The sequence below is a fragment of the Salarias fasciatus genome, chromosome 19 (genome assembly GCF_902148845.1).
Source record: "Salarias fasciatus chromosome 19, fSalaFa1.1, whole genome shotgun sequence".
In the NCBI taxonomy this organism is placed as follows: Eukaryota; Metazoa; Chordata; class Actinopteri; order Blenniiformes; family Blenniidae; genus Salarias; species Salarias fasciatus.
In genome coordinates this window covers 18,699,734-18,710,487 of record NC_043763.1, presented here as the reverse complement: position 1 = coordinate 18,710,487, position 10,754 = coordinate 18,699,734, and the positions used below count along the sequence as shown (strand labels likewise).

Below are 10,754 nucleotides of genomic sequence, written 5' to 3'. Positions count from 1 at the left end.
AGGTCACAGTTGAGTAAGAGACGAGAGCAGCAGAAAAACATCACAGAAGCAGGAATGAGAGAAGAGCGTTAAATCTGACTTCTCACCTCTAAACCTCTCACCTCTCTAATTTTCCTGGATGCAACTCACCAACAGCTGCTAATTCAGACCAAACTTTGTGTGTGTGTGTGTGTGTGTGTGTGTGTGCGCTCTTGCACAAACCGTTGATGGAGATCAGTGAATAAAGAACCACACTGAAATGGAGCAGAACCCACAGCGAGCGGGCAGCAGGCCAGCACTGTGGGAGGCGGGGCCGAGAGCGTGGCGTCCATCATCCACACTGTGCCCGCAGGTACAGCCGGAGCAGGAACCACGTGCACGGGCAGTGGACTCATGGCCGGCTTTATTTTAATGTCACTTTTCCAGCCCGCTGAGCTTTCCAAGCCGAGTCTGATTAGTTACCGTTTTTGCAGCCACAGTCTAGAAATACTCTGCTTAGTTAATGTTTATAAGACAGCAGCTCTTCTAACCCAAGTCTGGGGAGGCGACCTCAGCTGTTTACAGCTCTGTCTTTCCTGCCTCTCCCTCCACATCTCTGCTCCGGGCGTAATACAAAAAATTCCAGGAACCTATAGAGGGAATGAAACCTCATTTCCAATCACTGCTGGTTTTCCTGCTGTCTGCAGCAGAACCTTTGGATGAACCGCAGCCCGCTCCAGGTAGAGACAGAGAAATAGATCGATAAATAGGATGGACGCAATTTAAAAGTGGCTCCAGTAAATTGGTGTTGATTAAAATTCTGCATGCTTAACAAAACCTGTTTGCTGCATCAGCACAAAGCGTTCCCACTTAACTTCAGCTGATGATGCAGCTGTCGCTCCAGCAGCTTGACTTAACGCGTTAAGACGAGTTTGGTTTAAGAGAACTGCATTACCTCTACAACGTGCACAAGCATGAACAAACCCTTCTCTGGCATTTAAATGCAAAAAAAAAAAACAACAACAAAGATTAAACCATAAAGAATCAATAAAATATTCTGAATATAAGAAACTCATGCATGCTATCTCCAATTGTATTTTAGTGGAATGGTTAAAACATTTTACCTGCAGTAAAAACAACTAGTTGTCGCTGGAAATGAAAGGATTTCTTTTGTTTTCATATGCCGATCATACAGAAGACTGTTTTGCATCATGTGTCTAAAAATGAAGGCATTCATACTGTTTACTGAATATAGATGCTCTTGATTCTTCTTGATGGTCATACAGTCACTTAAATGCAAATGAAAAAAAAACACACCAATAGTTCATTGGTAGTTTTATTCAAGTCACAGTCTGCATTATTTTCTATAAAAAGTAAAGATTCATAAACAGAAGGGAGTGAATGGAGTGTTGTGAATGGACAAAGCGGGGAGCTATGAAGGTCTGACAATCAAAGCAGGATCGCTTCATAACGAGGTTTCAGTCTTACTTAAAAACAGGCATAATTTTCTCCAAAAATATATTTCTGGATTTTCTCAAAGGAAAATGAGGATTACAGTAGAAAACGGACCTCAGGCACATGACTTCAGTACATTTATCTTGATGATACAATAATACAATCACAAAAACCGAATCATGATTCCTCCGGTCGAATCAAGGCAGAAGTGAAAGTGCCCCTCACACTCCGTCACACGGCGACACGCAGCGTCACGTTAAACGTGTTTCACTCGTCTAAACCGAGAGGCCGACCAGTTCCCAGGATAACCAGATGAATCAGTTACTTCATGAAGACGCTTGCAGACAGATGGGACTGGTTAAGGGCTTTTCCTGTTCGTCACTTCCAGCAGTCTGGTGATGATGTCGGAGTGAGTGGGGTGAAAGGTCAGGCCGTCCACCTCCATGGCCAGGTGAGCCGTTTTCCCACTTCGGATCCCGAAATCCACCAGAGTGGCGAGGAAAGACTCCTCCTGGTGAAGACAAGGACAGAGACGAGCTGCTGAGTGAACAGCTGATGAACACCCGGAGCACGTCGCTTCAGGAGAGCCGGGTTGTTGAGGATATAAATTGGAATTTTGAGAAGAAAAGGAAGGCCGAGGTCAACCGTGGAGTCAGGCAGCAATTTTCTTTAATCACTTCAAGCAACACTTTCCACATCAAACAGCCACTGGAGCCGAAATGATGGTTGAGTGGAGTGACTCACTGCTGCTTGGAAAAGAAAACCTTTATTTTTAGCCTTCGCTTTACAGACAAAACTAAATACTTTTTTACTACTTTGGCAGCTTCCCTGGTTTCATTAAAAAGTTATCTCAGGCTGGATTTGATGTATTAACTTGAAGTGTTTGTTGAATTATGTGAAGAAGTCAGTAAATTAAACAATGTCGACTTTGTTTTGGGTTAAAGTGCAAAAGTAGTACATTTGAAAGACTTGTTCTTTCGGTGCTCAGATGTGTTTTAAATATTATATTCACTGAGTTATTATGATGAAAAAGCATGGCAAATCCTGCCAGTGAACAGAAGGTATAACAATAAATGTTAAAAATAGTCTGAATAAATCTGAAGTAATCTGACTTTATTAAATATTCATCCATAATTCATTTTGAGGTGATTTTGTTAAAATGTGCCGTATGACTTGATGCAGAATGAGTGTGACGCAGGAGAAAATGTGATCAGATCAGTGTCTTCATCTTCTTCCATGGTTTATTGTGAGATGAAGTGAAACTCTTTGCCAGCTGTTCAGAATGTGTTTCAGTAAAAGTATGGAAGCGGGCTGTGTTAATGGGGGGGGGGTCTGTTACCTTTTCCACGGACGGCAGGTTGGCGATCCAGTCCTGCAGGTGTTCTTGGGGGGGCTCCCGCTCCGGTCCCAGGCCTCTCTTCAGATAGCGCCGGTGTGAGGGACACGCCTGGAGCAGGTAAAGCCCACAGGCCACAGCGTATCCTCCCCAGTTAGACACACCTGCAGCAGCAAGCGGGAAGAAGAAAGGGACCAAAAAGATGACAAAATATTCCATCAAAATGAAATTATCTGCTGTTTCCTTACATTTTTGAGGTCTATTTCATGTCTTTTTTTGACATGGCTTCATATTTTTTAGATATAAATAAATGTGGCCACAGTAGATATGATCCATTCGTGGCATGAATTCAACGTTTGCTTCCCTTCCAGTGTTTGCTGGTAGCTGATTTGAACCACATTAAAGAGCATCTTCTTCCAGCTTCACTTCACAGTGAATCCTTCAGCAGACCCCTGCAGCGCTGCGCTGCTGTCTCAAACTTTCATCTTTACACTTCACTCCTGCATTGTTGTTGCCAATAAGTCTACATTTTAAAGCACGCAGCATAACTTCAGGAAATACCTCCAGGCGATGCACAAAGAGGCCTGCTGCAGCTGTTTCATTGTTTATCTGCAGTGTTTGTGGTTGTGGGAGTGAAGGTCCGGCGTGCGAGCGCGTGTGTTTACCCATTACTCTCTTATCGCTGCCCAGTGATCTGACCTGTTTACATTTACATGTGCACTCGGTGGAGAGTCTGGACTTCCATACCAGCAGTAATGGCATAATCGGCAGGAACATCGCAGGCTATGAGGTCCCCTTTGGGCATCAGGCTGATCACTCTGTCCTTCACCTTGCCCATCCCCAACTCGTTACCACCATCTCCGATTCCTGTGGGAATATATACAATACCTGCTTCAGCAAACTGACAGTGAAAAGAAGAGCGAGAGACAAAGTCCTGTTCAAGTCAAGAATGAAAGTGACCAACGGTTGGAAGTGTGAAAATAAATTTGCTCAATAAATGAAGAATATTAACATAAAGTGTGGGTCGGAAGTGGATTCAGCAATGCTGGAGGCCTGAAGTTTGCAGCAGAAATGAGAACTTCAGCTGCCATTAACACTGACATGTCTTTGGGACATGATTCAGAATGCTAATGTCGCCCTCTGGAGTCACAACTGGCTTCATACAACATTTTCCAGAAGGCACGAATATTGAAAACGCGCTTTTCTACCATAGAATAATTTATATACTGTCAAAAGAACTTGTTTGGTTTATGGTTTACAAGAAGCACTTAAAGTTTGCAGTTATATTTACTATACCCTTCATGACCAACAGGCAATACAAAATTGTGAAGGAGTTGTGTACCTGTAGTACTGATTCCTGGGATGTTCTTGGCAGCAATAAACAGATCATCTATGGGATCCACCAGATGTTTGATGTTTATCGCCCTCATGTTGTAGTAATTTCCATCGCTGGCGCGTCCGGTTCGCTCGATCGCCAGAAGGTGGTCGAACCTGGTGAATCCAAAAGTGCAAAGTTTAATTTCATTGTAAATTTAATGTGTTTCAGCGAGAGTTCGCGGTTGAAATCATAAATCAGCCGACCTGGGTTTGCTCGGGTCTCCGTCGACACACAGGAAGCGCTGCGCAGATTCTGGACCACTGCCATCAAAAGTGACCAAAGGAATGTGAGACTTCAGCACTCCTGAGGGAAGCAACGAGAGACGACCGTGTTCAGAGTTCCTGCGGCTCCGGATTCAGGGTCACTGGTTGGATTCCCCTCTCACCGTTCTTCACAGCCTGATCGATGAGGGCCTTGTTCATCTCCACGGCTCTCTTGTCTGTCACCATCGTCACCCGTTTCCCCAGAGACAGCAGCATGGTGGCGATAGCGATGGCTCCGGGGGGCCCGTCGGTCTCATCAGGAGGGCTAACCGGCAAAACAGACAAATAACCTCAAGTGACGACAATGCTTTTGGTAAAGGCTGCAGAGTTTCAACTATATGATGAAGCTATGTGCAGCTGGTAATGAGACGCTGCACCACCTTCAGCTCAGGTTCACAAAAGTCACCTCCTGCAGAAAAAGACGTATTATAAAGTCCGTAAAGTACTGAATAATTCAGGAGATGAGCTGCTCACCGGCACAATAAATGCTGCGAAACCGCGTCTCCTGCTGACGGCGCTGTTTAGATGGATATGTACGTACTTGTGCATGTAGTGTGTAGGAAAGCCCGTTGTTATGGCAACAGAGGAGGAGTGAGAGAGGGCCAGACAGGAGCGCAGGAGTTCATCCTGAACAAACAAAGCTCTGATTCCTCGGTCACCTGATGACAGAAAGAAACAAAGCTTCATTGAGAAAACACAGAAACGGAGGGTTGTGCTCGTATACACTAGTCGGTAAAGTAGATCTCAGGATTTCTGCAAACTGATCATTGATACACAATGTTTGTGACACAAACCCCTCGGTACGAATTAGTAATTTGTGTTACCTTTCTTATTCGCTAATCAACTGAAATGCCTGAACACGTATCGAGACTTCATTTGCATGTTTTACCTGGGTCTTCTCCGATCACATTCTCCAGCTCTCTGATCTTCTCCACGACGTGCTGAGAAGCCAGGCTGTACAGCAAAGGACTCTGGGACACCTCGAAGCAGAGAGGCGTGAGCTTGCCATCAGTTGCCCTGGACGGAGGAGAGTCTGGGATGTCGGTCACGAACATACAACCCGGGGAATGGCTGAACGCCAAGGAAGGCTCTGGAAAGAAATTTAAAAAAAAAATAAAAATATTGAGGGTTCTCAAAGTAGTTCATTATAAAGCTCTGTCACTTCAAAAAATGCTGAAATAAGACCATCGCTGTCTGAAATTATATAATTATATATATGCCAAACACAGGTAAGGTGTTGGTTCAATTCTGGAAGCATTTCTGCATGAGTGAACAAGTTCCCCCTGAGTTTTGCCCTGGGCTGTCTCTGAGCTGTCCAGGATGGACTCTCCCATCATGCATTGCCACACATTACAGAGGACGGATCATGGATAGATGAATCACGCTGCTCACTGCTGCTGAGGATCGCCTCGATAGCGGTCACCCCACATGCCCAGAAGGCCGGCACGTCACCGGGCTGCAGCTCCACTGCGTCCCCGTACTCCGGTTTGGACAGGTCCTTGATGCCCAACAAGGCTGCAGACAAACAGGCATCAGGTGTGTGGACGCATGTATGAGCCGGCGAGTCAGCTGACTGGGTTGACCTTCACCTGGGTCTCCTATATGTACAGGAGCTCCGTGAGCCACGGGGTTAAGGTGTGTCGCCTGCACCGCTTGGTCCAGCATGGCGGCTGGGATCGGCCGCATGGTGACCACTAGAGGGCAGCGGAACGGCCCGGCAGGAACACAGCCGACCGCAGTCTGAAAGCACAGGGAAATGAAGATGCTGGGGGACTGGAGGTTAAACTATGAAACAACAAAAGTGAATTATCTTGCATTCTGTTGTGAGTTTGCATGTTCTCCATGTGCTCATCTTCTCCAGGTGGCTCCTCCCACACTCCAAAACCATACATGTAAGGGTAATTAAAGCCTATAAATTGGTCTGGTCATGTTTCCAGGAGCATAAAGTGAGTTTTAGGCTGCTTTTCCAGTGCTGTGGTCAGTAATCTCCTGAGAGATCCACCGCGGTGTGAACTGGAGGCTGAAGAGCATCTCACCCTGTACATGCTGACATTACTGCCTTGCTCCACGTTTCTGACCGGCACTCCGGCGTCCTTCAGTTTGCCTTCGAAGCCGAAGCTGCAGCCCAGATAGAAAGACACCATGTCCGACAGAGGACCGGGTCGCCCATCCTGCTGCTTTGACACAGTCCTGACAACAAGATGCACGGGAGACGAGAAGATGAAAACTTAAGAAGTGCCAATGTTTAGTTCATCGTTTTGGCTCTCTCAGAAATGCTTCCCGTGTCCGTTAACGTACCCCGGCTCACCGCTGTAACTCTGCAGGCTGGACACTGACTGGACCAGGCGGCCCTCCTGGTACACACAGTACTGCGAGATATCAGTCCTGTTTACACAGAAAACACAAACGCATCCAGTGTGATGCTTTAAACAAATGTCAAGATTAAACATCGACAAGGAGAGCCGAGGTGAAAAAGACTTTATAAAACAGAAATCAATCCCCTCAGTGATTTGTGTGTGTGTGTGTGTGTGTGTGTGTGTGTGTAAAATTATGGTTTAAGAATTTTCCACAAAACCAGCAAAACATTAACAGAGAGATCAGTTTCATATCGGAGACAAAAGTCATCCAAATAAACTGAAAGGAAGTTATTCACAAAATCTGCATAAAAAAACATGAAGATTTATGAATTAAAAACTTTCCACAAACATCAAAACAACTTTCTACAAATGTGTTTTATTTTATTTTTTACGGGTTTCTACAAAATCTAATGCTTGTATGAATTGAGGAGTAAAAGATAAAAAAAAAAAAAAAAAAAACATGTTTTGTGTTACCTTATGTCAGCATGTTGAGCCAGGGGCGGACAGCCGGTCTCTCCTAATTTACTGCGATAAAGGAGCGGGAGGGGAGCAGGGTTACTGCGACAGAAAGCTTCAAAGTCGTCGGCCAGGTGGTGAGGCAGGACGACCACGTTGGCCTGCTGGTATCCTGAAACACAGGGAACAAGCGGGTTAACGCACATCACTACAAGAACACTGAGGAAGACAGATCCTTCCCGTTTCAGGAAGCCATGACTGAAATGAACTCTGGGGAGGAAACAGGCGCCGGCGGCTCTCTGGCATCAACATGAAGGCAGGACTGCGAGCGAGCGAGATACGCCGTCTCTTACCGCTGGCCAGTCCGCTCGTCGTGGTTATTCGGGCGTCCTTCTGCCTGATTAAAAGCCTCAGTTCAGCCGGACTCAGGCTGTCTAAATGAAGCGACTTCTGCATCTCAGACCACGTTCCAAGCTACTCCAACCGGCTCTACCTTCTCCTGAGAGGACGGCGGGTCTGGATGAGCAGGTTACACCGGCGTCACAGAGACTGATATATTCTGAATCCCTTCATGATCAGTCGCCGAGGTTAATGTTTGTGTGGAGTTGAGTTAGACGTAGTTACTCTTTGAAAGTCACAGTGGCTGAAGTCGAAACAAGAAACACTAACAGAGACGAATCTGTATGAAAGTCTTGAAAGAGACTTTCAGCTCTGCATAAAAAAATCTAAATTGCAATTCACCAATCACCATCTGCATCAGCTTCATCTCCTCAGTGTCACTTAGTTTGATCGAGTACTTCTGTTTTCTGGCACTGAATTTTAATCCAACCATCAATGCAAAAACACACTGAAAATGTCCAACTGTTAATCAGACCTTAACTCGTGACTGCATACACAGTAGTTTCAAATAAATGTTGAAACATACAGGATGTGAATGATTTTGTACCACAGTTCAAACACGTGTGCATCTGAGGCTCAGTGGTGAATTCAAGAGTGAGTTTTTGCCTCTGTGTTTGTTCCCTGATAAACTACAGCCTGACAGGTTGTACTTTGCCCAGAAGTCAAAGGTGGATGGACAGAGTGGAAGTTATGCATGATGAGTAGAACACATCTTGACTGCCCCCTTGTGGTTCACTAGATTACATATCATGAAATGTAAGTGGCTAAACCACAAATTCAAACTGAAAACATGAATGACTGTTTTAGATGATCTGTCATACACTGTTTGATGTTCTTTTTAATGTGACACATCTAAAAGTAGATCTGATGTCTGGACTGACATTCGCTTTGAGAGAAGTTGGCACTTCAGATTGTGTCAGGCGGCTGCATGAACATGAGCTCTGTGCCACCACCGACACTGGACGATGTGCTTGTGCAAAAACATTTTATCTTCACTTGTGTACAGTGGGAGGAAACGGAGATGCATTAACGATCTTAGAGCGGCTCACCTTTGTGCATGGCGGCGCTAGAAAAGGTCCTGAAGGATCTGAAGGAACGCCTGGCGGCTCTTACCGCAGAGAGCATGTCTCACCTGGATGTAAGAACAAAGGCAACTGTTTCCAACAACAGATAGTGGGGGAAATGTAAGATCTGCCAGACTGAATGTTGGTTATTTTTGTTGTAGTGAAATTGTTATTCACACGTTTCATTAAGATTCTTGCAGACGTATCACATACAGTCAGACCAGAGGTGTCAAAACACATTTTATTTGAGGGACAGCATACGGTCCAGTTTCACCCTGGGTGGGTCGTACTGGTAAAATACTGCCATAGTAGCCTGCAAATTTGAACTTGAAGAGTACACATAATCAAAATGCCAACAATCTCACTATAAAACTAATCATAATGAATAATACGGAAAAAAATTTCAATGATATCTTTGAATTTTTACAATTTGCTTGGTGGTTTAGGCGGCCGGTTAGAGTCTCCTGTGACCGATTTTGGCCCCACCGGCCTTATGTTCAACACCCCTGATTGAGAGGATTACTGTTTAGTGTGAGTGTGTGTGGGGGGAAGAAAAACAAGGAGCAAAGCACCATTTCCTGTTACATACATGACATGTGACCAATGAATAGTTTGTTACCTGAAGCTGCTCTTTTCTGCAAGGCTGCAGGAGCAGAGAGACAGTCTCAGGTCTTGGCTGAAGTCAGGATGAAATGGTTTAGGTGGACATACACAACATCTACAAAGCAAATACAGCAGATGGGAGATGAAATATATTATTTACATTATATTTCGGGGGTATAGCGCGTGCCATGATGCAGCAATAATAATAATAAAAATGCATCTGTGGTTTTAGCTGAGCATTTAATATGCAGAAGTGTTTGTCTGCCCAGGGACAACTTGCAGAAATGTTGATCAAATGAAGCGACGCGGCTGTCTTCACTGTTTACATCTCGCTCTGCAGTTTTTTGCTCGCACGCAGCGCGCGGAGGACTTTAGAAGGTAAGCAGTTTAGCTTAAAACACTCTGCGCGCTTATTAGTATCATATCATACCTTAGTTTGGGGTTTTCTTGGTTTTCCGACTCTTTCACTGTGAGGGAAGACAACGCTGCAAAGGACAGAGAGCACGTAAGGACACGGTGGCGGAAGCGACGCTCTTCTGGCCAACTTTCAAAATAAAAGCCCTAATCCGGTCAACCTGCTGCTCTGGAGCCACATGAGGCTCTTTGGGTTTTTTTTTTCTAGTTTCTCCCTTTTTATTTCTCTATTCCCTGACGGCTTTTCTTGATTCTGACTTATTTTAAAACCAGAAGTATTTTCAAAATGGCTTTTATCTCTTGGATAAAAATGGCTAGAAAACCTCGTGCCTCATACCACAACCCTCCATAAAAATACAAACTAAAAGAATACCTCACTCAAACAAGCAGGCAATAGTCAAAATAATAAAAAAAAAAATGAACGCTTCAATTAAGATAGAACCTAAAGTAAGTGGCGGTGTACATGTGATTCCAGGTGTATAAATTTGGTATCCTTTTTTTACATAATAAATCTGATAAAGATCTTAGCAAAATATCAATGTAGGTCATGATTCTGAAGTGTATTTGCAAAAAATACAATCTCAGCAGAGCTTGCATTAGCATGGCTTGGATGTGTTTTAACTTCTGGACTCCTGGTTGTAGACCTTTGTTGTGTTTACCTTTTGAAATGGCCAGTTCTTTTAATGTACAACCAAAGTATGTTAGAAAAAAAAAATCCTACCTTTTGGGCTTGTTAGATAAGAATAACAGTATTTGCTCAACCAAAAGTAGGGCACTATGACAGCTGTAAAAGTACTCAATGTAAATGTAGAATTTTTTTTTTTTTTTGGCATGGTGGCTTTCTTTGACTTCGTGATTTTATCTTGTGATGCTTTCAAGAGTATTGATCTTAAAAACGCAAACTCTCTGTGCAGTGATGTTCCAGGTTGCACTTTAACCTTTGCCACAACAGAGTTCTGAGAATCTAATCAGGGAAAAGCTGAGGTAGGTCCCACGTTTTGTCAAAATTCAGTCACTATTTGTACTTCCTTTCCAAAAATTAAGAAAAAACTACAAGTCCGCACTTACAGA

General features: G+C 44.2%; 1 protein-coding gene across 2 annotated transcripts; it reads right to left on the bottom strand.

The window, feature by feature from the left end:
• Positions 1–1,278: 1,278 nt before the first annotated feature.
• Positions 1,279–9,800, bottom strand: dglucy (D-glutamate cyclase). Of its 2 annotated transcripts, none has more exons than XM_030116736.1 (16): positions 9,700–9,800; positions 9,286–9,384; positions 8,652–8,734; positions 7,222–7,375; positions 6,689–6,775; positions 6,427–6,580; positions 5,980–6,130; positions 5,783–5,905; positions 5,280–5,480; positions 4,932–5,049; positions 4,513–4,655; positions 4,331–4,430; positions 4,092–4,240; positions 3,497–3,616; positions 2,753–2,913; positions 1,279–1,924 (listed from the first exon to the last, which is right to left on the bottom strand). In XM_030116736.1, exons 3-16 carry the CDS (start codon positions 8,725–8,727, stop codon positions 1,772–1,774), a joined length of 1,890 nt encoding a protein of 629 aa, XP_029972596.1. In that variant the 5' UTR covers positions 8,728–8,734; positions 9,286–9,384; positions 9,700–9,800; the 3' UTR covers positions 1,279–1,771. The 2 variants fall into 2 exon arrangements, with proteins under 2 accessions (XP_029972596.1, XP_029972597.1); XM_030116737.1 differs by having other exon boundaries at positions 9,286–9,342; positions 9,700–9,754.
• Positions 9,801–10,754: the final 954 nt, after the last annotated feature.